The sequence below is a fragment of the Mustelus asterias genome, chromosome 3 (genome assembly GCF_964213995.1).
Source record: "Mustelus asterias chromosome 3, sMusAst1.hap1.1, whole genome shotgun sequence".
In the NCBI taxonomy this organism is placed as follows: domain Eukaryota; kingdom Metazoa; phylum Chordata; class Chondrichthyes; order Carcharhiniformes; family Triakidae; genus Mustelus; species Mustelus asterias.
Genome location: NC_135803.1, coordinates 33,997,416 through 34,022,306, shown reverse-complemented (window position 1 = coordinate 34,022,306; position 24,891 = coordinate 33,997,416). Strand labels below are relative to the sequence as shown.

At 43.6% G+C, this 24,891-nt stretch overlaps 1 protein-coding gene across 1 annotated transcript; it reads right to left on the bottom strand.

Moving 5' to 3' along the window:
• Positions 1 to 16,471: 16,471 nt before the first annotated feature.
• LOC144483405 (heat shock protein beta-7-like) lies at positions 16,472 to 23,413 on the bottom strand. The gene is made up of 3 exons (XM_078202119.1): positions 23,203 to 23,413; positions 18,240 to 18,385; positions 16,472 to 16,657 (listed from the first exon to the last, which is right to left on the bottom strand). Exons 1-3 carry the CDS (start codon positions 23,411 to 23,413, stop codon positions 16,472 to 16,474), a joined length of 543 nt encoding a protein of 180 aa, XP_078058245.1.
• Between the last annotated feature and the right edge of the window lie 1,478 nt (positions 23,414 to 24,891).

Here is a 24,891-nt window from a genome sequence, read left to right as displayed (position 1 = left end):
ATCCTAGACCTTGTGTAATTTCTCTTTGAACCAGTGGCTTTGTTCAAGAAAGCAACTCCAAGCCGGGATTTAAGAAATTTCTAATAAATACTGTGATGCGTTTTGCAGCCTGTCGGGTTTGTGCAAGAATTCAAAATCAAATGTTGTGTATTATTTGAACATTTCCTAATGCCGTCCCATGGGTTGGTGTAAAAGAACCGGTGCAGTAGCATACATAGAAAAAAAAGTTTCTGTAGTTCTATATGACCATGGAGCAAAAATGTGATTCTGAAATGAAGACAACCTTTTTTTTTAGAAGAAAGTTTGTGTTGAGTATTTGAAGTATTTTTAAAGAAATCGTAACACTAAAATAATATGACTTCTCAACAGCTGTAATAATTTGGCTAAAATATAACAATTGGATCGTGTTTTAATGTTGCTGTAATTTAATTTGTACATATCTTTTCTACATAATATGGATCAGTGCTCTAAAATGGATGCTGTGTTTATTCCGGTCATGTGCAGCTTTTCTCGATTGTAAATTTACATGGGCATTCCATGCAGATAATATTAGCCTCAGAATCACTACTTGTGCAATAATTATTTTGTATGGCAAATTTTGCCTAACAGTTTGATGTATGGAATTAATTCAATTAACTTCACTTTTTGTATCAAGGATCGTTGTTGGTTTAAAATGCCAGTTGTAATTGATCAAATTTCAGTCTTTAATATTTTTTATGCTATCAATGTTTTTGATTTTTTTTCTGATCTGTTCCAGAATTCTCAGTAAAATGATTTCTGTATATTAGTGAGCTCAGAGTTTAACAAATGTCAGTGTTATTTAAAAATTATTTGTTTATCCTGAAACTACAAGAAATAATAAATTTTAACCAATATGTGTGGCTTTTGTAAATTTCTTTCTCGAGATAATTGTATCTCTTTGGTCATGGTCAATTAATGTTGTATTAACAGTGTAAGATTGATGAATTTTGTTGGTACAGTGGTTCGAAGTGAAATTCCTCTGTGCAATGCATCATTAGCTTTACATAATTAGTGACACTTTGAAAGTAAAGGGCTATTACATGATAACATATATTGAAATATTTAGTCCAAATTGTGACAGTTTGTACTACAATTTGAAGCTCAAACAGCTACTATTGTAGCACAGATTGAAGCTCACACACTGCTAGTGCAAAAAAAAGAGGCAAAGCGTGATTCACGCCAGTAGGGGAAGTGGATGGAGTCTATTCCCACCTGGAAGTTGGCTGCTGACAGCGAGGGGTGCGATCGCACATGTGCCTTGATATCTCAGTGTACTGTGTTCAAGTGTACACAGAACATTTTACTCCAACTCTGTTCTCCAAAAGAACCTTAGCTGTGCTGGTGTTTGATGACAGCTTGCCTGCTCGTCTGCCATACTTCTTCACTAGAGCCATTGATGTTGCCTGCGAGCGTAACCAGTCCAGACGGCATCAGTTCAGGCTGAGATTCTGCAGTCAGCAGCTGGAACCTCAAGGTCCAGAGCTGTTAAAGATCATCCTACAAAGGCATATGAAATCTCCTCACTAGAATCTCAGCAGCCTAGCACTTTCCAATTGGGAGCCAGTGGGAAGCACCTTGTAGAAGCCCCATGAAAGGCAAATAAGCACGCAAGGGGCATTATAAGGGTGATTAGTCATTTTTGTCAATGCTATTTTGATACATTGGGGGCGATCTTACCAAAAACATTCTAAGTGCCGGAAAGGCATGAAAACGGAAGAGAATCATACCCATTTCTTGGGAGAACTTCCACATGCAATTGTACGGCACTTAGTGCAAAAAAAGAGGCAAAGTGTGATTCATGCCAATAGGAGAAGTGGATGGAGTCTATTCCCACCTGGAGGTTGGCTGCTGACAATGAGGGGTGCTATCGCACATGCGCCTTGATCTCTCAGTCTACTGTGTACAAGTGTACACAGAACATAGAGATCTGTCACCCCCCACCCCCCCCCCCCCCCCCCCCCCGGACATTGCACTCCCTCTCCCCAATTGCTGGCCTACCCGTCCAATTGCCATCCGGATACCTCCCCCGGCTAATCGTACCTGATACTCCCAACGCCCCCCCCCGATATTTGCCCCAGCCGATCCCCAATGCTGAGTATCCCCCGCCTCCCCATTATTGTCCCACCGCCATCATGGCCCCACCCCCCAGCATGGTTCCACCCCCTCACATTAGGCCCCATCCTTTGGCATTCACTGCCAGGCAGGCACTGCCAAACAGGCACTTCTCCGCCTTTCCCCCAACCATCCAGGGTGCATCAATGGCCGCCGATCTCATCGGCGAGGCCATCCTGACAGGTCCCTATTGCTGGGTCCATAAGTGATCCTCGCCAGTGAGGATCTCCACCGGCTAAGCCGTTAAGGCAAGTGAGCCTGGATGATTCTGTCCCAGGCTCACTAATAATATTTGAATAAGAATTTAAATATTAAAAGCAACCTCGTGTCGGTTTAACAGGACAGGTAAGAATGTGAGATGCTAGAAACTGATTTTTCGGCTCTTGCGATCTTACTGTCTTGCCACGCCAATCGACCGGTGTGATGAGCCGGTAAGATCGCCCCCATTGTTTTTTTTAAACCTGGATTTGGTTTGGTATTTGGCTTTGTGATGAAGTGAGGGTAAAATCCAATCAGCGTGGAGTAAAGGAAAGCAATCAGATTGTTTTTCAGGTAAAGATTAAGAGCTCATTGGAAAATGGGATTGCTGATTTATTGGAACGTTCTTCAATGATCTTGGGCAAGATTCTTGCCCTGATATGGGAACAAGACTGAGGTGTGCGAGTGCGTAATTTTGCACTGCTGGCCAGCTCGTGCCAATTTATTGACATAATCCCTGTCCTGAGCAATTTTGCTGGGAGAGGTTTATGGCAGAGTGGGTGGGTGAAAGCAGCAGCTAGTCAGCTATGTTAATTTAACAGCCAATTATCGAAGGCTAAATGGAATTTTCCAGTCAATTTTCCAGTAATCACTGGAGGAAAGACAGTAATCACCAGAGCATTTATCAACCAAATTCTGAGACTAGGGAAAGCAACTTTGTGTTTCGGGTTGGGGCTCCGATGTCAGGGCCAAATATACAGCCCACACTGTGTTCTCAGCAATTATTTTGCCCAAACTGGCCAATTAATGGCAAGACGTTGCGTTTGATATCCAAATAAGAATGGTTCTCCAAGATGGAGGACAAATAGGAGATGCAGCCTCTCGGTAGAGTTAAGTATGCGAGGGGTATCTCCATCTTGATACAACTGCCTTCTCAACAACTGCAAAAAAATCTCAAATTAAAAATGGCCACAGCGCAAGCCACCATTGTGGATGGAAGAACAGACCCATGTGCTTATCATGGCTACTGGATGTCGATAGAGTGTTATCAGCAGCATAGGACTCCAATCACATCTATATGTCAATAAATAAAAATAGGAATTTGTTTATACACCAGAAGGACCCTCGAGCAGTAAAAATGCTGTAATGCGTAAGCTATGTTGGTACTTAAATTTGTTTGTCACTCTCAACTGGTTTAGAAATAATTAAATTCTGTGAGACAGGGATATTGGCAGGAGGGAAATGGCCTGCAAATGTTAAGAAAAAGAACGCTAACTAACTGCAGGATAAGAAAAGATTTCCAGTCACTTTATTTGGAGTAGCTTCTAATTTATGCTGTATCTTTTCTGTCTGTATATGCTCCAATAATTCACACCCACACAAGCTAAACACTTCAAATTACATTTCATTTAATTATAACATCAACTTGCTGTATCATCACAGTGGAAATAGTTGATTTGGCTCAAAGAGGAGAGTATACTAGCCAGGAATATAACATTGAGCTATAAGAGTTTTTATGATTGTATAGAAAGGAGGAGAGTAGCTAAAGTACATGTTGATCCTTTAGACATAGAGAGACAGGAGAAATTATCATGGGGAATAAAGAAATGGCAGAGAAGTTGCTTAAATAGTTTGGGGAGAATTTTCCAGTCCCACCTGCCACAGGAATCGTAGCGGGCAGGGGCGGGGTGGACCATGCAAAGGTCTGTTGACCTCGGACAGGATTTTCCAGTTTTGGGGTGAGCACAGCCGGACAATTCCACCCTTTGGGCCCTATTTTACCATTTTGATTCTAAGTGCTGGGTGGACTTGAAATTGGGAGTGTTTCAGATCTGACTTTTAGACCCGTTCTCAGGCGGCCCCATACGCACTCTGCCTGAAAAAATAGCAGTGATTCTGAATTGCGCTGCAGAAGCCTGTGGGCGGGGCTTAACACGTCTCAAACACTCCGATCAGAGATTTCAACTGTGCATGCGCAGTAAAAAAAATAGAAAGACGCTTCCCTACCACATCACTCCCAGGCCGGATAATGCCTCCCCCTGGCCCCCACAGACATTGCCCCATCCCCACAACATAACTGATTCCTTATCCCCCCACTCCCCTGCTACCCAGACCAATCGTGGTCCCCTCCCCCCCCCTCCTCCCCACCGATCGCACGCAGAGTGGCAGCAGACCCCCCTTTCCCCGTCCAATCGCACGCAGAATGGCAGTGGACCTCTCTTTCCCCCCCCCCCCACCGATCGCACACAGATGGCAGCGGACCTCCCACCCCCACTCCAGAGAGTCATCTGACCCACCTCCCTCCCCCCCCACCAGCGAGCCATCTGACCTGCCTCCCCCCCCCCCCCCCACCAGAGAGCCATCTGACCTGCCTCCCCCCGACCAGAGAGCCATCTGACCCACCTTTCTCCTCCCCACCAGAGAGCCATCTGACCCACCTCCCTCCCCCTCACCAGAGAGCCATCTGACCTGTCTCTCTTCCCCCCCCCCCCCCCAACCAGAGAGCCATCTGACCCCCCCCCCCACCCCCAACACCGATCTGAGTAGGAGAGCCGCCGGAAGCTCTGATCTTAAGTCCTCAGAAGTTGGAGCATCCAAATCAGACCTTTGCGGACCATGTATGCTTCACGACGAATCTGGATGGGCTAACACGGAGGTAAAGGAGGAAGTGCCGGCAAGTTTGGGCATGCAGCCCATTAAGTCAATTTAAGTGCATGCAAATGCATTTAAATTGACACCGCGCCTGTTTCGGGCGCGGTCCTGACGATGGCCATTTTCAACCATTGGTAAAAGGGGAACGGGCGCGGAGGCGAGCGCGGATCGCGCTACTCGTCTCATGCCCGACTTTACCTAGTTTTCACGCCCGAAAACGGGTGCAACTTGATGGTAAAATCAGGCCCTATGTCTCCATCCTCACAGAAGAAGACACAAATTACAGACCAAAGAAAAAGAGTAAGAAGTTTATGAGAATGGGAAACTTAAAGTAATTACTATCAGAAGAGAAATAGTACTGTATTAGAGAAGCTTACAACTGGATTTTCTCCACTACTGCAAGCCTCTCCATCAATGACTTGCGGAAATAGTCAAAAATACTACATCCTATACCTGAACTTGGCACTGTCCATTTTCACAGGGCTGGGACTGGAGCTGGGCCAGGTGCAATTCGCAGAGGCAGCTAGTCACTTAAATCACCAGTTGCCCCCCAAAGTTGGATTTTGGAAGCCCCGGAGCATGGAATCTAGAGTGTGCAGATTAAAACAGGTAAGAGGAGGTCTGAACTTAGTGAACTCTTGTGCACAGCCAGGGTAAGGTACCCCTTTGGATAGGGTCCCAGGAGGTGTTTGGGAGAGGTAAGGCACCTTCTGGGATTGTTAAAAGTGAACGTGATTATGCACTGTTTATGCACAAATGCATTGGAGCTGTCTCGCTGTTAAATCTGTCAAAGGTATCAAGAAAATGTCAAAACTATCCAAGATATGTCAAACCTGGCAAAGTTATCCAGGATGTGTCAAAGCTGTCAGGGAACTGTCTTAAGGATAATAGGTGAGTTGGCATGGAGGGGGTAAGGACAAAGGGTGGTGGGGGAATGAGTTGGCATAGGTTTGGGGCAATAGGGATCGATAGAGAGGCACTAAGTTGGCATGGGGCATAAGGAATCATGGGATGTGGGTGGAGGGGTGCTTAGCTGGTACTGAAATCCCACCTGCAGGCAGCCAGTTTTAACGGTTGGGTTTGCTGAGCTGGGAAATCATCTCACTCAGCAATCCTGATCCAGGGATGAAAATTGGGCCTTAAGCCCCTAAAGCCAAGAAGGACTTGATGGCATGTATCCCAGAATTCTAGAGGAGGTAGCTGCAACAACAGTGCAAGGTTTAAGATTTTTCAAAATTCTCTAGAATCTAGAATGACCCCAGCAAATTGAAAGTTAACAAATGTAACAGCACTCTTCAAGAAAGGAGAGAGAGAGAGAGAGAGAAAACAGAGTTGCAGGCCAGTTGGCCTGACATCATTTATCAGGAAAACACTGAAATCTATTATTAAAGAAATTTTAATAATTAATGTAGAAAGTGGTAAAATAGACAGAGGGTGGAATTTTAGGACCCTGTTGATAAAAAGGCAGGACCATAAAATGCAACAAGCCATTGAAAAGCTCATGGACTTCAGCGGGACCAGAAGATCCCGCCCACAGGAGGGGCAGTAACATTTTTGCCCAGAGTCAATATGGCATTATAAAAGGGAAATCACGTTTGACAAACTAATCAGATTTTTTTGAGGACATAACTGCTGGGGTAGTTAAAGGAGAACCAGTATCTGTAGCGTACCTGGGTTGCCAAAAGGCATAGATGATTGATTAATGGGCAGGCAGACACAGTGGTTAGCGCTGCTGCCTCACAGCATCAGGGACCCGGGTTCAATTCCAGCCTTGGGTGACTGTCTGTGTGGAGTTTGCACGTTCTCCCCGTGTCTGCGTGGGTTTCCTCTGGGTGTTTCAGTTTCTACTCACATTCCAAAGATGTACTGGTTAGGTGTATTGGCAATGCTAAATTGCCCCCTAGTGTCAGGGGGATTAGCAGGGTAAATACGTGGGGTTACGGGGATAAGACCTGGATGGGATTGTTGTCGGTGCAGGATCAATGGGCTGAATGGCCTCCTTTCTACACTGTAGGATTCTATAGGAAGCAGAGAGTAGGGATAAATTATTCTTTTTCAAGGAATGCCTCAACGATCAGATGTTTACTATCTATTTAATGGCTTGGATGAAGAGACCATGGATATTGTATCTAGGTTTGCTGATACAAAGTTAGGTGTGAATGTAAGCTGTGAGGAGAACACAAAGAAGCTGTAGAGAGACAGCATACGTGAATGGATAACAAGGTGGTATATGGATGATAATCTAAAGAAATATGAAGTTCTTCACTTTGGTAATATGAAAAACATAAAGAATCATGTCTTTTTAAAAACATTAAATGTTGATGACATCTTCAGAGATGTTAGGTTGATTGGCCATGATAAATTGCCCTTTAGTGTGAGGGGGGATAAGCAGGCTAAATAGGTGGGGTTATGGAGATAGGGCCTGGGTGGGATTGTTGTTGGTGAAGGCTCAATGGGCCAAATCGCCTCCTTCTGCACTGTAGGGATTCTATGATGTTCAAAGAGGCTTGAATGCACTTGAACAAGGGACACAAAAAGTTAGCATATATGCAGTACAAGCTATTAGTAAAAGCTCTGGCTTTTATTGCAAGGGGACTGGAATACAAGGAAAGGAAGTCTTGCTACAATTGCATAGGGCTTTAATGGAGCCACACACACAGTGCTGTGCACAAGGATTCCATACCGAAAGAAAGATACGCTGGCCTTGGAGGCAGTGCAGTGGAGGCTTACATGATGAGAAGTTTGGCCTATGAGAGGTTGAGTAAATTTGGCCCAACCTCTCCAGAGTTTAGAAACATGCAATGCGTGATTTAAGCACAAGGATTATAAAAGAAGGTTTCTTTATTCCACTGACATCAAAGTGGTATCAACTCTCAAGGAAAAATGTAACTCCAATTTACAGAGACTATTCACTGCAGATGCTGCAGACTTCTGTCCTATTTGGGGGCAGCACGCACCAAGCTTGTTCTATGATCCCGTTCCTAGCTGCAGTCACCCTCCCTCTCATGGGTCATCTCAGACTCAGGCATGCTGTTAGTCGATTTGACTAGATTTCCAATTCCCGTCCTGGCTCCCGAGCCACCATTAGGGGCTTCAAGCTGCTCTAGGCTCCTTCTACACTGTCATTCACAAGCCCTGGATTAATCCTTGCTGCTTTCTCCCTCGACACATGACATCTGGCTCTGCCCTTCAGTTTGTCAAAGCCACAGTTAGCTGCGAGGGGCCCAGTTGCCCTTCTCGGTGCTCTCCCCCAAAATTGCCAGCTGCTGCTGGTGGCCCCGCGACAGAAATAACATACAAGTTGTGAAGGGGCTGGAGGAGAGTAGACTCTGAGAAGTTGTTTCCCTGCCTGAGGAATCCAGAACATGGCCTCAGGGTAAGGGATCAATCATTTGTACTGAAATAAGGAGAAATTTTTAAATCTAGATGGTTGTTAATTTTTTTAAATTCTTTACCCCAGAGGGTTATAGAAGTTCCATCATAGGGTGGCACGATGGCACAGTGGTTAGCACTGCTGCCCCACAGTGCCAGAGACCTGGGTTCAATTCCAGCCTCAGGTGACTGTGTGGAGTTTGCACGTTCTCCCCGTGTCTGCGTGGGTTTCCTCCAGTTTCCTCCCACAGACCAAAAATGTGTGGGTTAGGTTTATTGGCCATGCTAAATTACAGGGATGGGACCTGGGTGGGATTGTTGTCAGTGCAGGTTCGATGGGCCTAATGGCCTCCTTCTGCACTGTAGATTCTATGATTCATAGAGCATCTTCAAGGCTGAGTTAGACAGATTTTTGAACTTTCAGGGATTAAAATGATACAGAGGGAGTAGGTGGGAAAGTGGAATTGAGACAGGAAATTAGTTATGATTGCATTGAATGACAAAACAGCTTCAAGGGGGTCTTACAGTCTATTTCAGCTCTTGTTTCTTAATGTTCTTAAAGACATAATCTGGTAATATTGTATTCCCCGTATGGTTGTTGTTCACCTTTATGACATCAACTGCAAATGTAGAAATGCAAATGTACTCAAAAATGAGGCTCTCTTATCTGCAGCTGTGAAATGTAATCAGTGCTAACTCTGATGCACACTGACAAAACAATTTGGCAATATTGCTTAATGGTACTTAAGCGAATTGGGAGGTTGCCTTAGGAGAGCTACCAGCATTATCATCCAGTGCTCCAGTTTACAAGCTTACTAGGTTTTACCTGCCTCCTATTCAGGATAAATTAGGTTGCTGAAGGAGAAAACAATCATGTGCAAGGTCTTCCAAACATTCTTGAGCTTTTTTAATTACTACTGAAAACCTTTCATGCATTAGAAGTAGAACTTCGCCTGGTTTTCACAAGAGGAAACATTAAATCATTTCTAGACATGTGTTAAGTGTATTTATGTGTGCAGAAACTGCTGGCTGAACACGCAATCAAATGCTTTAATCCAAACTGGTGAAGAGTTGCGATATGTGCATGTACATCAGAGGGATATCTTCTCTTCCTAGGTCCCATTACAATATTACCTAAGAGGTTTTATATTTTCCCATTTTTTTTTAGTTTAGTTTATTTATTAGTGCCACAAGTAGACTTACATTAACACTCAATGAAGTTACCATGAAAATCCCCTAGTCGCCACACTCTGGCACTTATTCGGATACACTGAGGGAGAATTTAGCATGGCCAATGTACCTAACCAGCACATCTTGCGGATTGTGGGAGGAAACCGGAGCACCTGGAGGAAACCCACACAGACATGAGGAGAACGTGCAGGCTCCACACAGACAGTGACCCAAGCCAGGAATCAAACGTGGGTGAGGCAGCAATACTAACCACTGTGCCACCGCATGTGCATGTGTTCCTGGACTTGCTTTATTCTACCAGTAGAAACAGCTCTTCCACGCAGTAAAAATGCATTCCACAATTTGAAAGTGCCTCCTGCCTTCATTTTTAAAAAATGAAATATTGTCTTATCATGAGGAATTTCTTCGATGTCTCCTATCAGCAGGTGGTTGATGATTTGTGTTAGATGTCTCAGGAATATTTACTAATCTGGAGGTTTTGATGAATTATTTCCATCTAGATTGACATCATTCATTCTCAACTGTACCAACAAAACTTGCAGGAGGCTCATAGCAATCTGGGAGAGTTTCAAACTGATGTATTTATAGAATTACAAACAAAAGCAAAGCACTGCAGATACTGGAAATCTGAAATAAAAACAGAAAATGCTGGAAAAACTCCGAAGGTCTAGTAGCACCTGTGGAGGGAGAAACAGAGATAACATTTAAAGTCTGTGTTTTTCTTCTTCAAATATAATTGCCTTTGTTGCTTTTGTTTCATTGGAATTGGGTACCAAATTTACTCCTGTAGCGACACTCGTGAAAGTGACAATCTAATGGAGTAGCTGAATTGTGCTGAAATCCAGCTGCTTTGTCTCCATTGAGATTTACTAGGTAGGTGGCTTAAATTTGGAGTGTTGTGTCAGCATTAGTATAACAGTTAAAGCCAGATCAGCCCTTCAGGGTTCACGTACACGTCACAGCAGGGTTAAAATTGATACTTAGTAGCAATGCAAGTGTAATCCTTACATCTGAACTTGACAAGTGTGTAACCAGGTGAAAGTGGTGCAAAAAGCTTTGAGGCTTGATCAATTAAAAATGTCAAAACAGAGATCTGTAAATTTTTGGCAATCAAAGTTATTAAGGATTTTGGACTAAGGTGGGTAGATCAACTGTACTGATCAGCCATTGAAGGGCAGGATATGCCTGAGGGGCTGAATGGCCTACTCCTGTGCCCATGTTCCATTTTACTCGCATGCTCCTAAATTGTTGGAACCAAGTGTTTTCTGAGCAGATCATAGAATCGTAGAATCCTACAGTGCAGAAGGAGGCCATTCGGCCCATCGAATCTGCACTGACCACAATCCCACCCAGGGCCCTATCCCCATAACCCCATGCATTTACCCTAGCTAGTCCCTCTGACATTTTAGCATGGCCAATCCACCTAACCCACACATCTTTGGACTGTGGGAGGAAACCAGAGCACCCGGAGGAAGCCCACACAGACATGGGGAGAATATGCAAACTCCACACAGACAGTGACCCAAGCCAGGATTTGAACCCGGGTCCCTGGCACTGTGAGGCAACAGTGCTAACCACTGTGCCACCTGCTGCCCCCATGGTGTTCAGACAATTTTCAGATACGGGAACATTATGATAAGCTAAGATTTGGAGAGAGCTATTGAGGGCTGGCATTGTAAACTAGATGCTGCTGGTCAGGCAACCTCACTTAAAGTTGTGATTCCAGCATCTGAAGTGCAATAAATGGTTTGTGTAGCGCACAAATTCTGTTCTTGTTGCGATTGCATTCCATTAACAAACAAAGAACTGCTCAATTGAATTTTGGAACGGCCTTGAAATAAGTTGTACTGAGATGCAGTGCAGTTCACTCGGAGGGCTAAGACATGGGTTTGTGCCAATGACTGCCTACGCCACTGCATATTCTATAATTGTACATGGTGAGTCACCCCTGGGACACTGTCATAAACCTCCAAGGAGCTAGTTACATAGCAGCATTGGCAGAGGCCTGTGAGCTAGTCACTTGCTCCCCATGTTAGCCTGCTAATGAGGCAGGGCAGTAGCGCGAATGAACTGAAGTGGAAAAGATTTTTTTTTAAATAGTGAAGTGGATGAATTTAAGTAAGTTATTTTTAATATAATTGAAGCTTGTTTAAAATGCATAAATCATATTATTAATATAATACTGACCTTTGTACAAATTGCTTTGAAAGTTGGTGGCCTGAAAGGATGACAACATCCTCTAAGATTGGTTTCCTGCTGTTTATTTGGTTTTTTTGTTACTTTTTTCTTTTCGTTATGGTTTTTTTTCAAAGAATAAAACTTTTTTGAAGTTTAATTTCCTATCCTTTGGAGATGGTTGCCGGAATTTTACCGGCACGCCCGCCCTGAAATTGGGGCGGGCGAGGCTCGCAGAATGGCATTCTCCGTTGGCCTCAGGCAGGATCTCATGAGCCTCGGGCGGGCATATGATTCACTCAGTTGTATGATCATGAATAAAATCTCAGGGTGAATAATCTTAAAATGCCCAGGACTCATTTCCATCGAACGAGTGTGATGCGGGTGTAAAGTGAGCAACCACAAGGCAGGCTGTCATGCAACTCTGGCCTACACGACATCAGGCAACCTGACGCAGAATGGCAGAAGCCCAGGATAGGTTAGTAGAGCATGGAAAAGCAAGGCTGCTCTATTCCACAATCTCCTGTTACACCTCCCCACCCACCCTTCTGACCCACTCTCCATGCATCAATCAATAACAACTCACCTATCAGAATTCTCATTAGTCTCATAGTCATGGCCAGGGTGTGCCTGGCATATATTCCCGCAGGCTCAGTCCAGAAATGGGAATCAAAGTACTGTTAATATCAAGAACAAAGAACAAAGAACAAAGAACAATACAGCACAGGAACAGGCCCTTCGGCCCTCCAAGCCCGCGCCGCTCCCCGGTCCAGGATTGAATCCTGAAACCAGGATCCCCACCCAATTTTCCAGCCTATCTACATACCAATATCCTATCCACCGAGCTGTCCCTCACAGCTACGATGCTTTGTTCATTACAACCTATTAACTTACCCCCACCCCCCCATTCCAGACCATGTGATCTCCAGGGAGAGGCGAAAACCCAGAGTGAAAAACCCCAGGGCCAATATGGGGAAAAAAAAATCTGGGAAATTCCTCTCCGACCCCCTGAGGCGATCGAAACGAGTCCAGGAGATCACAATGGCCCCGATCGGAAAATGCTTCCCAACCCTAGTCATTTCCACTTCCACGAACACCATATGAATCCCCTGCCCCCGAGACAGGTTCCCAACTATCCGCAGTCTCACTCTGTACTGGCACCAGCAAGATGATCGTAGAATGAAGCCTTGAAACGAGAAACCAGGAACAATTAGCCCGCGCCGCTCCCTGGTCCAAACTAGATCACTCTTTTGTATCCCTCCATTCCCACTCCGTTCATATAGCTGTCTAGATAAGTCTTAAACGTTCCCAGTGTGTCCGCCTCCACCACCTTGCCCGGCAACCCCAGTTTCCCCAATCTCTCCTCATAACCAAGCCCCACCATACCAGGCAACATCCTGGTAAACCTCCTCTGTACTCTCTCCAAAGCCTCCACGTCCTTCTGGTAGTGTGGCGACCAGAACTGGACGCAGTATTCCAAATGCGGCCGAACCAACGTTCTATACATCTGCAACATCAGACCCCAACTTTTATACTCTATGCCCCGTCCTATAAAGGCAAGCATGCCATATGCCTTCTTCACCACCTTCTCCACCTGTGACGTCACCTTCAAAGATCTGTGGACTTGCACACCCAGGTCCCTCTGCGTCTCTACACCCTTTATGGTTCTTCCATTTATCGTGTAGCTCCTCCCTACATTATTCCCACCAAAATGCATCACTTCGCATTTATCAGGATTGAACTCCATCTGCCATTTCCTTGCCCAAATTTCCAGCCTATCTATATCCTTCTGTAGCCTCTGACAATGTTCCTCACTATCTGCAAGTCCTGCCAGTTTTGTGTCGTCCGCAAACTTACTGATCACCCCAGTTACTCCTTCTTCCAGATCATTCTCCACCCATCTAGCCACCTCCCCCTTTATCCCATGGGATCCAACCTTTTTCACTAGCCTACCATGAGGGACTTTGTCAAACGCTTTACTAAAGTCCATATAGACAACATCCACGGCCCTTCCTTCGTCAACCATTTTGGTCACTTCTTCAAAAAACACCACCAGGTTCGTGAGGCATGACCTCCCTCTCACAAAACCATGTTGACTATCGTTAATGAGTTTATTCCTTTCTAAATGCGCATACATCCTATCTTTAAGAATCTTCTCCAACAACTTCCCCACCACGGACGTCAAGCTCACCGGCCTATAATTACCCGGGTTATCCTTCCTACCCTTCTTAAATAACGGGACCACATTGGCTATCCTCCAATCCTCTGGGACCTCACCTGTGTCCAGTGACGAGACAAAGATTTGCGTCAGAGGCCCAACTATTTCACCTCTCGTCTCCCTGAGCAGCCTTGGATAGATTCCATCAGGCCCTGGGGATTTGTCAGTCTTTATATTCTCTAACAAACCTAACACTTCCTCCTTTGTAATGGAGATTTTCTCCAACGGTTCAACACTCCCCTCCGAGACACTCCCAGTCAACACATCCCTCTCCTTAGTGAATACCGACGCAAAGTATTCATTTAGGATCTCCCCTACCTCTTTGGGCTCCAAGCATAAGTCCCCACTTTTGTCCCTGAGAGGTCCGATTTTTTCCCTTACTTGAGACAAGTGACATCATGTTCCATTTAAATGGTCTATTGTTTGATTTCAGGCACTACTCTGGCTGCCCAGTGTAGACCTTGGTGAACATTGCCATGGCAACAGCAAGAATGGGGCATCAGGTCATTTGCTCCCAATCTTTGGGGCACTATATTTCTGAAAGAGCTGAAGGTTAAGCCCAGGTTGTAATTTGCAGGATGAGTTTAACCTGGTGCAATGGGTGCTGAATCAATTATGCTTCCAATACAAACATTAGTCTCAAATTGTGAAGTTTTATTTGATAGGGTCAGAGTTTTTGAGATAGAATATTTATGGAGTAATGAATTTTGAGGTCACTTCAAGTGCTAGAAGTTACTACCTTGAAATGGCTTCATTTTATGTTAATTCCCCAGAACGTGAAATTTTCTTTTGTCCATTACTGGGATGTGTCATTATTACCCATCCCTAATTGTCCTTTATGGGTGGCATGGTGGCACAGTGGTTGACACTGCTGCCTCACAGCGCCAGGGACCTGGGTTCGATTCTGGTCTTGGTCATTGTCTGTGTGGAGTTTGCACATTCTCCCCGAGTCTGCTTTATGTTAGGTTGATTGGCCATGTTCAATAGTGTCAAGCAGGTTAGAAGGATAAATGCATGAGGTTATGGGGATAGGGCCTAGGTGGGATTGTTATTGGTGCAGACTCGATGGGCTAAATGGCTTCTTTCTGCACTGTAGGTATTCTATGAAAGGGGTGGTGGACTGTCTTTTGAACTTCTGCAGTTGAAGTTGCTGAATTCATAACATTTTTAACTATATGTGTATCCTGCACTCAGAAAGCAAACTGGCTCTACTCAGTAAATATTTTCTCAAGTACAACTGAAGGGTCTTTTAAAGAAATCTCAGCACCAGGTAACATAATTGGTATTCATTCCCACATCTTACCCCTGAAGGCTGTTATGTTTACCTGCATTACGACTGTGTCTACACTTAAAACATTTATTACTGTAAAACACATGGGAGGATGAGAAAGATGCTATATGAATGCAAGTTTTGATTATGACTTTACCCTCTTGGCTAGGATTAGGCAGTACTGTGAGCAGAGTATTTCTTTTCCTGCTTGTACTGTTATTTTATTTACATGCTGGTGCCTCAAAGCGCTTAGCAACCTCAGCTCTTGCTGTCTTTACCGCCATTTTGTTTAAACGTCTCCCAAATTTAAATTCAACCCATTTCAGGAATTCCTAAACTAACCAGAAAAGGTTTAATCTGCATCATTTACGTTCCCAGTTTAACTTGCTTTTGACAGGATGCCACAGAGCCAGCCTAGAAACTTGGCCTCATCTTAAGAAATTGTGATTCCTTTCCATATAATTTCTATAGAAAAAAACATATGTGGTTTATTTCTATGCTGAAGATAGTTTTTCTTTATTAATAAATTCATACTGACCAAATATAAGATACTGCCTTCAATACACTTCCTGTTCTGAACTTGGCCAATTCTAACCTCTTCCCAAGAAAATAGGAGAAGCAGATTTCTCCACAACTTCCAAGAAAGATACTCAGTCTGTAAACATGCAAACATCTGTCAGTAAGAGAACCAGAATCTTACAAGCACCAAAAAGCTACTTTTGTTACTGTGAAGCCCCAGTGTCCAATTATTGATAGCTAGTGAATACACATCATAACTATAATCGAATATTTCTCTCCCTGCTCCATAAATTCCAACTGTAAGCAATATTGATTCAAAGCAGAGTTGTTATCCCATCACTAAGAGGCTACTGAATTATGAATTTCTAAGTCAGACTTTAATGGTTTTCGGCTACATTGGTTTTAGATATATTCAAAACAAACCTACAATAAGAAATTAAATTGTGGAGTTTAACTTTTCTTTGAATTAGAATGTAATCTGCAAAAGACAAAACCATTGCCTTTCAGTGGAAAAGAAATTGGTGTTACTTTAGAAAAATTACAATATTCGAAAGTGCTTTTAGACTCTATTATTTTCTTCCACAGAAAGACTTGTGCCTGTGTGTTGAATTGAATGCAAACCTTAGGAGATATTCCAGATATTTATAAATAAAATCTACTCATATTCTGTGTAGAAATATTCATTATTGTTTTAATTAATGTTGTTGAGACGGCATTTTAGGCGAACAGGCTGCTACAGACACCTACAGCTTAACTTCGCTTCTATAAACCGGCTGCGGTGATTCAGCTTGTTTCATTGGATTCCTTCTAACATTGATGATCAGGATGTCAACATCTGTCAGCGAGCAGCACACGGACATAGGGTCCATATCTTCAGGAAGCTGACATTTATGAGTGAAGGTGTTTATGATTGTTCCATCTTCAGCCACCTAAAACCAATTAAAGCAAAATTTAATCAGCTTGTGAGGTCATGGCCCACAAATCATTTTTCTCAAAAATCAAACATGCTTCATTTAACAAGCGATAATTTTACATAAAAATCATTAACATGCATTCAGGAGCTTTACAGTTTTTTAGTATAATCTTATAAACAACATGAAGCCATAATGGTTCAATGAACGAGTATTACCTGGATCAGAGTGTGAAATTAATACTGAACTGAATGGGTTTTTAAATACAGACCGATGAAAATATTGGCAGTCTAGTTGTGTCCAGCTTTGTCACCCTGTGCTTATAAATTATAAGTTTGCAAAGACATTGAAATGACATGTTTCTTGTTAAAGAACATTTCACTTAATCCAGCCATGTGTGTCACGATGTCACTTGCAACCATTCAAATAGGGAAATAGAGTAACTGAATCGGCAAAAAATTGGCAGATGGAGCAAAATGTGCCAAAATGTGAGGTTGTCCATTTTAGCAGGAAGAATGGAGAAATGCAATGTTATTTAAATGGAGAGAGACTTCAGAATGCTGAAGTAGAGGGATCTGGGTGTCTTTGTACATGAATCACAAAATGTTACCATGCAGAAACAACAAGTAATTCGGAGAGCAAATGGAATGTTGGTCTTTATTGCAAGGGGGATGGAGTATGAAAAGTAAAAGTAAAAGTTTATTTATTCGTCACAAGTAGGCTTACATTCACACTGCAATGAAGTTGCTGTGAAAATCCCCCAGGAAGTCTTGCTACAACTGTGCAAGGCATTAGTGAGACCTCAGCTGAAGTACTGAGTGCAGCTCTCATTCCCTTATTAAGGACAGTATACGTCCACTGGAAATAGTTCAATGAAGTTTCATTAGGCTGAGTCCTGTGGGAGGAAACCAGAGCACCCGGAGGAAACCCACGCAGACACGAAGAGAACATGCAAACTCCACACAGACAGTGACCCAAGGCTGGAATTGCACCCGGGCCCCTGGCACTGTGAAGCAGCAGTGATAACCACTGTGCCACCGTGCCGCCCACAAAGACGGAGCAACTCTCCTTCCTCGACCTTTGCCATATTCATTCACGGGACATGGCAGTCGCTGGCTGGCCACCATTTATTGCCCATCCCTAGTTGCCCCTGTCGGGCAGCTGAGAGTCAACCAAATTTGCTGTGGCTCTGGAGTCAAATTGCTGTGGAGTCAAATGTAGGCCAGACCAGGTAAGGACGGCCGATTTCATTCCCTAAAGGACATTAGTGAAAGAGGTGGGTTTTTCCGACAATTGACAATGGTTTCTTGGTCATCAGTCGATTCTTAATTCCAGATTTTTTTTCTTGAATTCAAATTCCACTATCTGCTGTGGCGGGATTCGAACCCAGGTCCCCAGAACATTAGCTGAGTTTCTGGATTAATAGTCTAACGATTGACTAGGTTGATTGATGGTGATGACTCACAATTAGTAGTAAATAAAGGCATTGCAGAAAATCAGTATGTGTAAATAAAAATGTTTCCATTTCAAATGAGCTAGTTATTTTAAGTTTTACTTTTATTATTTTACTTATGACAAGACAGGATTTAATCATCTGGACCTTCTCTGCTTTGATGACGATGTTGGAATTGTAGATTGTAACAATAATATCTTCTGGGTCAAACTGACTGACATCAGCTGTGATTTGATAAGTATCCCCAAGAGTTCTGACATTTCCAAGGCTTCCTGGACGACCAGATATTGGAGCTGTGACATAAAAAAACACTGTGAAATACAAAGAGGGAAAGAAAGGATAAAAGACAAAACTTCCAGAAATACGTAGCAGGGCTGGCAGCATCTGAGGAGAGAGAAAACAGATTAAACTGGTTAAATTTTCTCAGCCTTCTTGCTAATATCTGGGGGTTTGTGCCAAAATTGGGATTGCTGTCTCAGAGACTAGTGAAGCAACAGCCTGACATAGCCATACTCACAGAATCATACCTTACTGCCAGACACCGCCATCACCACGCCTGAGTATGTCCTGTTCCACCAGCAGGACAGATCCAGTAGAGGTCGTGGCACACTGGTATACAGTCATGAGAGAATGGGTCTGGGAGTCTCCAACATTGATTCTGGACCCCATGAAGTCTCATGGAATCAAGAAAGTATGGTGCTGATTACCAACTATTGCCACTGCCTCGCCCCTCCGCCCCACACCAACTTTCAACTGATTAATCAATATTCCTCCATGTTGAATACCAACTGAAGGAAGCGCAGAGGGTGGCAAGAGTACAGAATGAACTCTGGGTGGGGGAACGTCAATGTCCATCATCAAGAGTGGCTCAGTAGCACCACAACTGGCTGAGCTGGCCAAGTCCTGAAAGTCATGACGTGGAGATGCCGGCGTTGGGCTGGGGTAAACTGCTGTTTGTAATATTTATTAATGATCTGGATGAGGGTATAGTTGGGTGGATTAGCAAATTTGCTGATGACACCAAAGTCGGTGGTGTGGTAGACAGTGAGGAAGGGTGTCGTAGTTTGCAGGAAGACTTAGACAGGTTGCAAAGTTGGGCCGAGAGGTGGCGGATGGAGTTTAATGCGGAGAAGTGTGAGGTAATTCACTTTGGTAGGAATAACAGATGTGTTGAGTATAGGGCTAACGAGAGGACTTTGAATAGTGTGGAGGAGCAGAGGGATCTAGGTGTATGTGTGCATAGATCCCTGAAAGTTGGGAATCAAGTAGATAAGGTTGTTAAGAAGGCATATGGTGTCTTGGCGTTTATTGGTAGGGGGATTGAATTTAGGAGTCGTAGCGTTATGTTGCAACTGTACACAACTCTGGTGCGGCCGCACTTGGAGTACTGTGTGCAGTTCTGGTCCCCACATTACAGGAAGGATGTGGAGGCTTTGGAGAGGGTGCAGAGGAGGTTTACCAGGATGTTGCCTGGTATGGAGGGGAGATCCTATGAGGAGAGGCTGAGGGATTTGGGATTGTTTTCGCTGGAAAGGCGGCGGCTAAGAGGGGATCTTATTGAAACATATAAGATGATTAGAGGTTTAGATAGGGTGGATAGTGATAGCCTTTTTCCTCTGATGGAGAAATCCAGCACGAGGGGGCATGGCTTTAAATTGAGGGGGGGTAGTTATAGAACCGATGTCAGGGGTAGGTTCTTTACCCAGAGGGTGGTGAGGGATTGGAATGCCCTGCCAGCATCAGTAGTAAATGCGCCTAGTTTGGGGGCGTTTAAGAGATCCGTAGATAGGTTCATGGACGAAAAGAAATTGGTTTAGGTTGGAGGGTCACAGTTTTTTTTTTAACTGGTCGGTGCAACATCGTGGGCCGAAGGGCCTGTTCTGCGCTGTAATGTTCTATGTTCTATGTTCTAAACACAGTAAGAAGTTTAACAACACCAGGTTAAAGTCCAACAGGTTTATTTGGTAGCAAAAGCCACACGAACACACAGGTGGCTTTTGCTACCAAATAAACCTGTTGGACTTTAACCTGGTGTTGTTAAACTTCTTACCAAGTCCTGAAAGACATAGAACATAAAAAAAATACAGCACAAACAGGCCCTTCGGCCCACAAGTTGCGCCGGTCATGTCCCTACCTACCTAGGCTTTTATATATAGGTTTACCTATAACCCTCAATCCTATTAAGTCCCATGTACTCATCCAGAAGTCTCTTAAAAGACCCTATCGAGTTTGCCTCCACCACCCCTGACTGCAGCCGATTCCACTCACCCACCGCCCTCTGAGTGAAAAACTTACCCCTGACATCTCCTCTGTACCTACTCCCCAGCAGCTTAAACCTGTGTTCTCTCGTAGCAGCCATTTTAGCCCTGGGAAAAAGCCTCCGAGAATCCACCCGATCTATACCTCTCAACATCTTGTACACCTCTATCAGGTAAACAGACATATCTGCCAAACCCAGCCTGTGACTGGTGGTGAGAGAACCAACAAGAAGAAAAAGCCTACGAGGCCTTGTTTTCTAAATCTACATATTAGTAAGGAGGCGTTTGTAGGGTCATAAATCATAGAATCCCTACAGTGCAGAAGGAGGCCATTCGGCCCATCGAGCGTGCAGTGACAACAATTCCACCTAGGCCCTATCCCCGTAACCCCTACATATTTACCCTGCTAGTCCCGCTAACATTAAGGGGCAATTTAGCATGCCCAATCCACCGAAGCTGCACATCTTTGGACTGTGGGAGAAAACCGGAGCATCTGGAGGAATCCCACATCCAAACTCCACACAGAGGCCAGAATTGAACCTGGGTTCCTGGCGCTGTGAGGCAGCAGTGCTAACCCACTGTGTCGCTGTGCCAATGTGCCACCAGAGCTGGACTCCCTGTTGTCATTTCCAGTGGTTGATTCTAGGTGGTTTGGTTTTATTCATTTCTGACTTTTTTTTTTGCAGTTTTAGTATAACTGCATTGTTTGCTAGGCTGTTTCTGAGGGCAGTTAAAAGTCAACCACATTGCTATGGGTCTGGAGTCACATGGAGGCCATACCAGGCCAGCTAAAGCCAATAGATTACCTTTCCTAAAGAACATTCGTGAACCAGGTAGGTTTTTGTGACTTTATGGCACCTTTACTGAGACTGATAGCCAAGTTCCGCACACATGAGGACGGCTCAACCGGGATCTTGGGTTCATGTCACACTATCTGTAACCCCTGCAACTTGACTGGGCTTGCAAAACCTCACTAACTGTCCTGGCTGGAGACAATATACATCTCTTTAATCTGTGCTTAACCCTCTCTCCACTCACATTGTCTGTACCTTTAAGGCTTGATTAGCTGTAAAGACTCTCATTCCAACCATTATTTTGTAAATTGAGTTTGTGTCTTTATATGCCCTGTTTGTGAACAGAACTCCCATTTACCTGATGAAGGAGCAGCGCTCCAAAAGCTAGTGGCTTGTGCTACCAAATAAACCTGTTGGACTTTAACCTGGTGTTGTGAGACTTCTTACTACCTTTACTGAGACCAGCTTTCAATTCCAATTTTTTAAATTAACTAATTGAATTCAAATTCCACTAGCTGTCATGGGATTTGAACCTCTGTCCCTTGGGCCTTAACCTGGACCTGGATCATTGGATTATTAGTCCAGTGACATTGCCACAATGCCAATGTCTACCCCTGTTACAGAGCTGTTACAATGGATTTGTATTTAAAGTTGTATTTAAAACTATCATTCCCCTCAAGTAGCCAGACAAGTTAACAGAGCGGTTTAAGATGAATTCTACTATAGCTATAGGACTCTGAATGAAATCATTCAGAATGAAAAATTCAGAAATACATAGGCAATTAAAGTCTCAGCTTCGATTACAAGTAATAGCATATACCAATAGACATATAGGAGTTGCCTCTATCCAATCACAGTTCAGGTTACATCATGCATACATAATCCAATTAAAACTTGTGCATGTTATATCATCAAGAAATGATAGCTATAGCTCTGACCAATGGTATCTCAACCTCCCTTGTTCTAATGAGCAGACATGAACTGCAGCTGCACATCATTCAATTAGATAGTCCTTGACTTTTATCTGGACTTACTTTAATCAAAACCTGTCATTTTCACATAGCTTTCCCTGTGTGACGGAGGTTCAGTTTGCAGCTTATGTGATGTTTAAACTTGTGTGATTATTAACCCTTTCACCTCCTCCCATGAGAGGAGTGCAGATACCACTGAGGGTTGTGCAATTGGAGGCAATTATGGAGGGAGGTAGGGGGTTATGAAGAGATCTGTGAACAAGGATGAGAATTTTAAAACTCAAGACATTGTTTGACAGGAGGCCAATGTACATCAGTGAACACTGGGCTGATGGGTGAATGGGATTTGATGTGAGTTAGTACATGGGAAGTAAAGTTTGAGAAGACATCAAGGTTACGGAGGGTGGGAATCTGGCCATGACTGCAATGGAATAATCAAGTCTAGTGGTAGTAAAGATATGATGAGGGTTTCAGTGCTTTTAAAACTACTCTTAATTAGAATGTATTTTTGGGAGATAACCTTGAGAAGCCTTTGACATTTTCAGAAGCATAGGTAGAGTAAATGATTTCCTGGCAATACAAAATCCTGTAACAAATCATACTAATTTCTATACACAGTGCCTCTGATACAATTTGCTGTCCATTATTTTGAGTTTACATGAAGTATCTGGGGGACAGTGAAGATGCAGATCCTGCGCAGATATAAGCAAAATAAATAATTACTTGCTGCAATAAACCATTTGTCTTACTCGTGATTAGAACCTTCCTTACAAAGATTACTTGGCAAGCTTTGCAATTTAAACAATCCTATTCTGCCAAACGGTAAAAATGGGTGCTTAACATGCAGTTCCTCATTACACAAATATAGTATTGATACGTATGTTAAAGATTATGTATATAAAGATTGTAGTCGGTACAGACTCGATGGGCCAAATGGCCTCCTTCTGTACTGTAGGGATTCTATGATTTGATGATTTGATTTAGAATTTGTTTTCAATTAATAATTAATATAGGAGCATTAAGAACGTACAGTATTTTAATTCATTTGTATTCCTTCAAAGGAAGTTGGAAACATCACAAACCAAACCTGCATATCCAAAGGATTCGTCTCCAAGTCTTGCAAAGTGACCATTCCTGAAGGGTGATTTTTCGACTTCATCTTCAAATAAATTCCGAGCTGTGTCTATGTATTGATCGAAGGAGGGGTCGCCTGAGGATTGCCGACTATAGTTGCTGTAATGCTCAGATCTGAAAGTTGAGGAAGAACGACGGGATGACATTGTATTTGTAGATTGCATAGGAAACACAGTCTGGGTATGGACAGTTACTGGGGACAAATCGCAGTCAAGTGATCCTTAATATTCCGATGAAAATTCTCAACGCCCAGTGATAATCCTTCAGCTGTTTCCATATATAGGAAGCGGTAACGGTCTCCGATGCAAATGAGAATAAGGATTCGAGTCACTTAAGCCATGATAACAAAAAAGGAATAGTGTTCATGGAATGCGAGATAGGACAGCTTTCTCTGCTATCTGCAAAATGCCACTGAGCAAAAACAGTCCAAAAGCATTTCTATAGAGGAATCACAATCTTATTTTCTTTAAAGTCAACAGTTTGAAAGGAAAATGTTTGCCCTTGTTTTATAATTTATGTATTTTTGTGGGTCAAGAAACTTTTTTTTTCGGGAGCTAGTTGTTGTGGATGGGAACATTGCCTGTCATTACTCAGAGTGTTGAAATGTTTTGGGTATAACTGCCACTAAGCACATCATAAATAGAGAATCATAGAATCCCTACAATACAGAAGGAGGCCGTTCGACCCATCAAGCCTGCACCGACAACAATCCCACCCAGGCCCTATCCCTGCAATCCCACATATGCTAATCCCCCTGACACTAAGGGATAATTTATCATAGCCAATCAACCTAACCCACACATCTTTGTAGTGTGGGAGGAAACCGGAGCACCCAGAGGAAACCCACGCAGACACGGGGAGAATATGCAAATTCCACACACAAACTCCCGAAACCGTAACTTCCCAACGTAAACGGACCCTTACATTGTCCAATCCTCACCCGCTCTGACTCCCATGGTGGGCAGAACAGTAGAATTCTGACCGCTATCTAAGCAGTTTTTAAAATTTGTTTGGGCTTTAGGAGTATAAAATTCATTGCCCTTGCACTATCAAGCAGCAATTCTCTGATTCACCACGAGAAACTTCCTGTGCAGCCGACACGGGAACAACCCCTGTGTGCATTGGAAATCTGTGAATGTCTGCTGCCCTGATGTCACACAGCCCCATTGGCTGATGCGATGCCAGGATTCCTATTTTGGACAACACATATCTAGACAATGTATTTATCAATTATTCTTAAATCCACAAGTGTTAAGCTGCAAGATGGACCTGGCTCTAGTGTTTCTTAAAGGGCCACGCCCCAAATTGCAGGGAAGATCATTCTTCTGGGATCGTAAAGTGTCTGGAAGTACTCAAGTGTTTTTGGAAGCTTTGTGGTGCGATCCTGGATTTTTCAGAGAGTGCTGCTGCAGCCTCATGACTGAGGAGTCGATGATCTGTCCACACAAAAGCTGCAACAGGTCAGAGGACAGAAGTGGCAGTGCCTATGGGTTTGGAGATGGGGTGAGGGTGTACACACAGGGTAAGCTTTACACAATGCCTCCTGCTTGCAGGAGCCAGACTCTCCATCTCCCTGACAGTAACAGCTGGCTGTCTTTCAGGCTAACAAATGTACCCAGCACCTTGGTGTGCATGCACATCA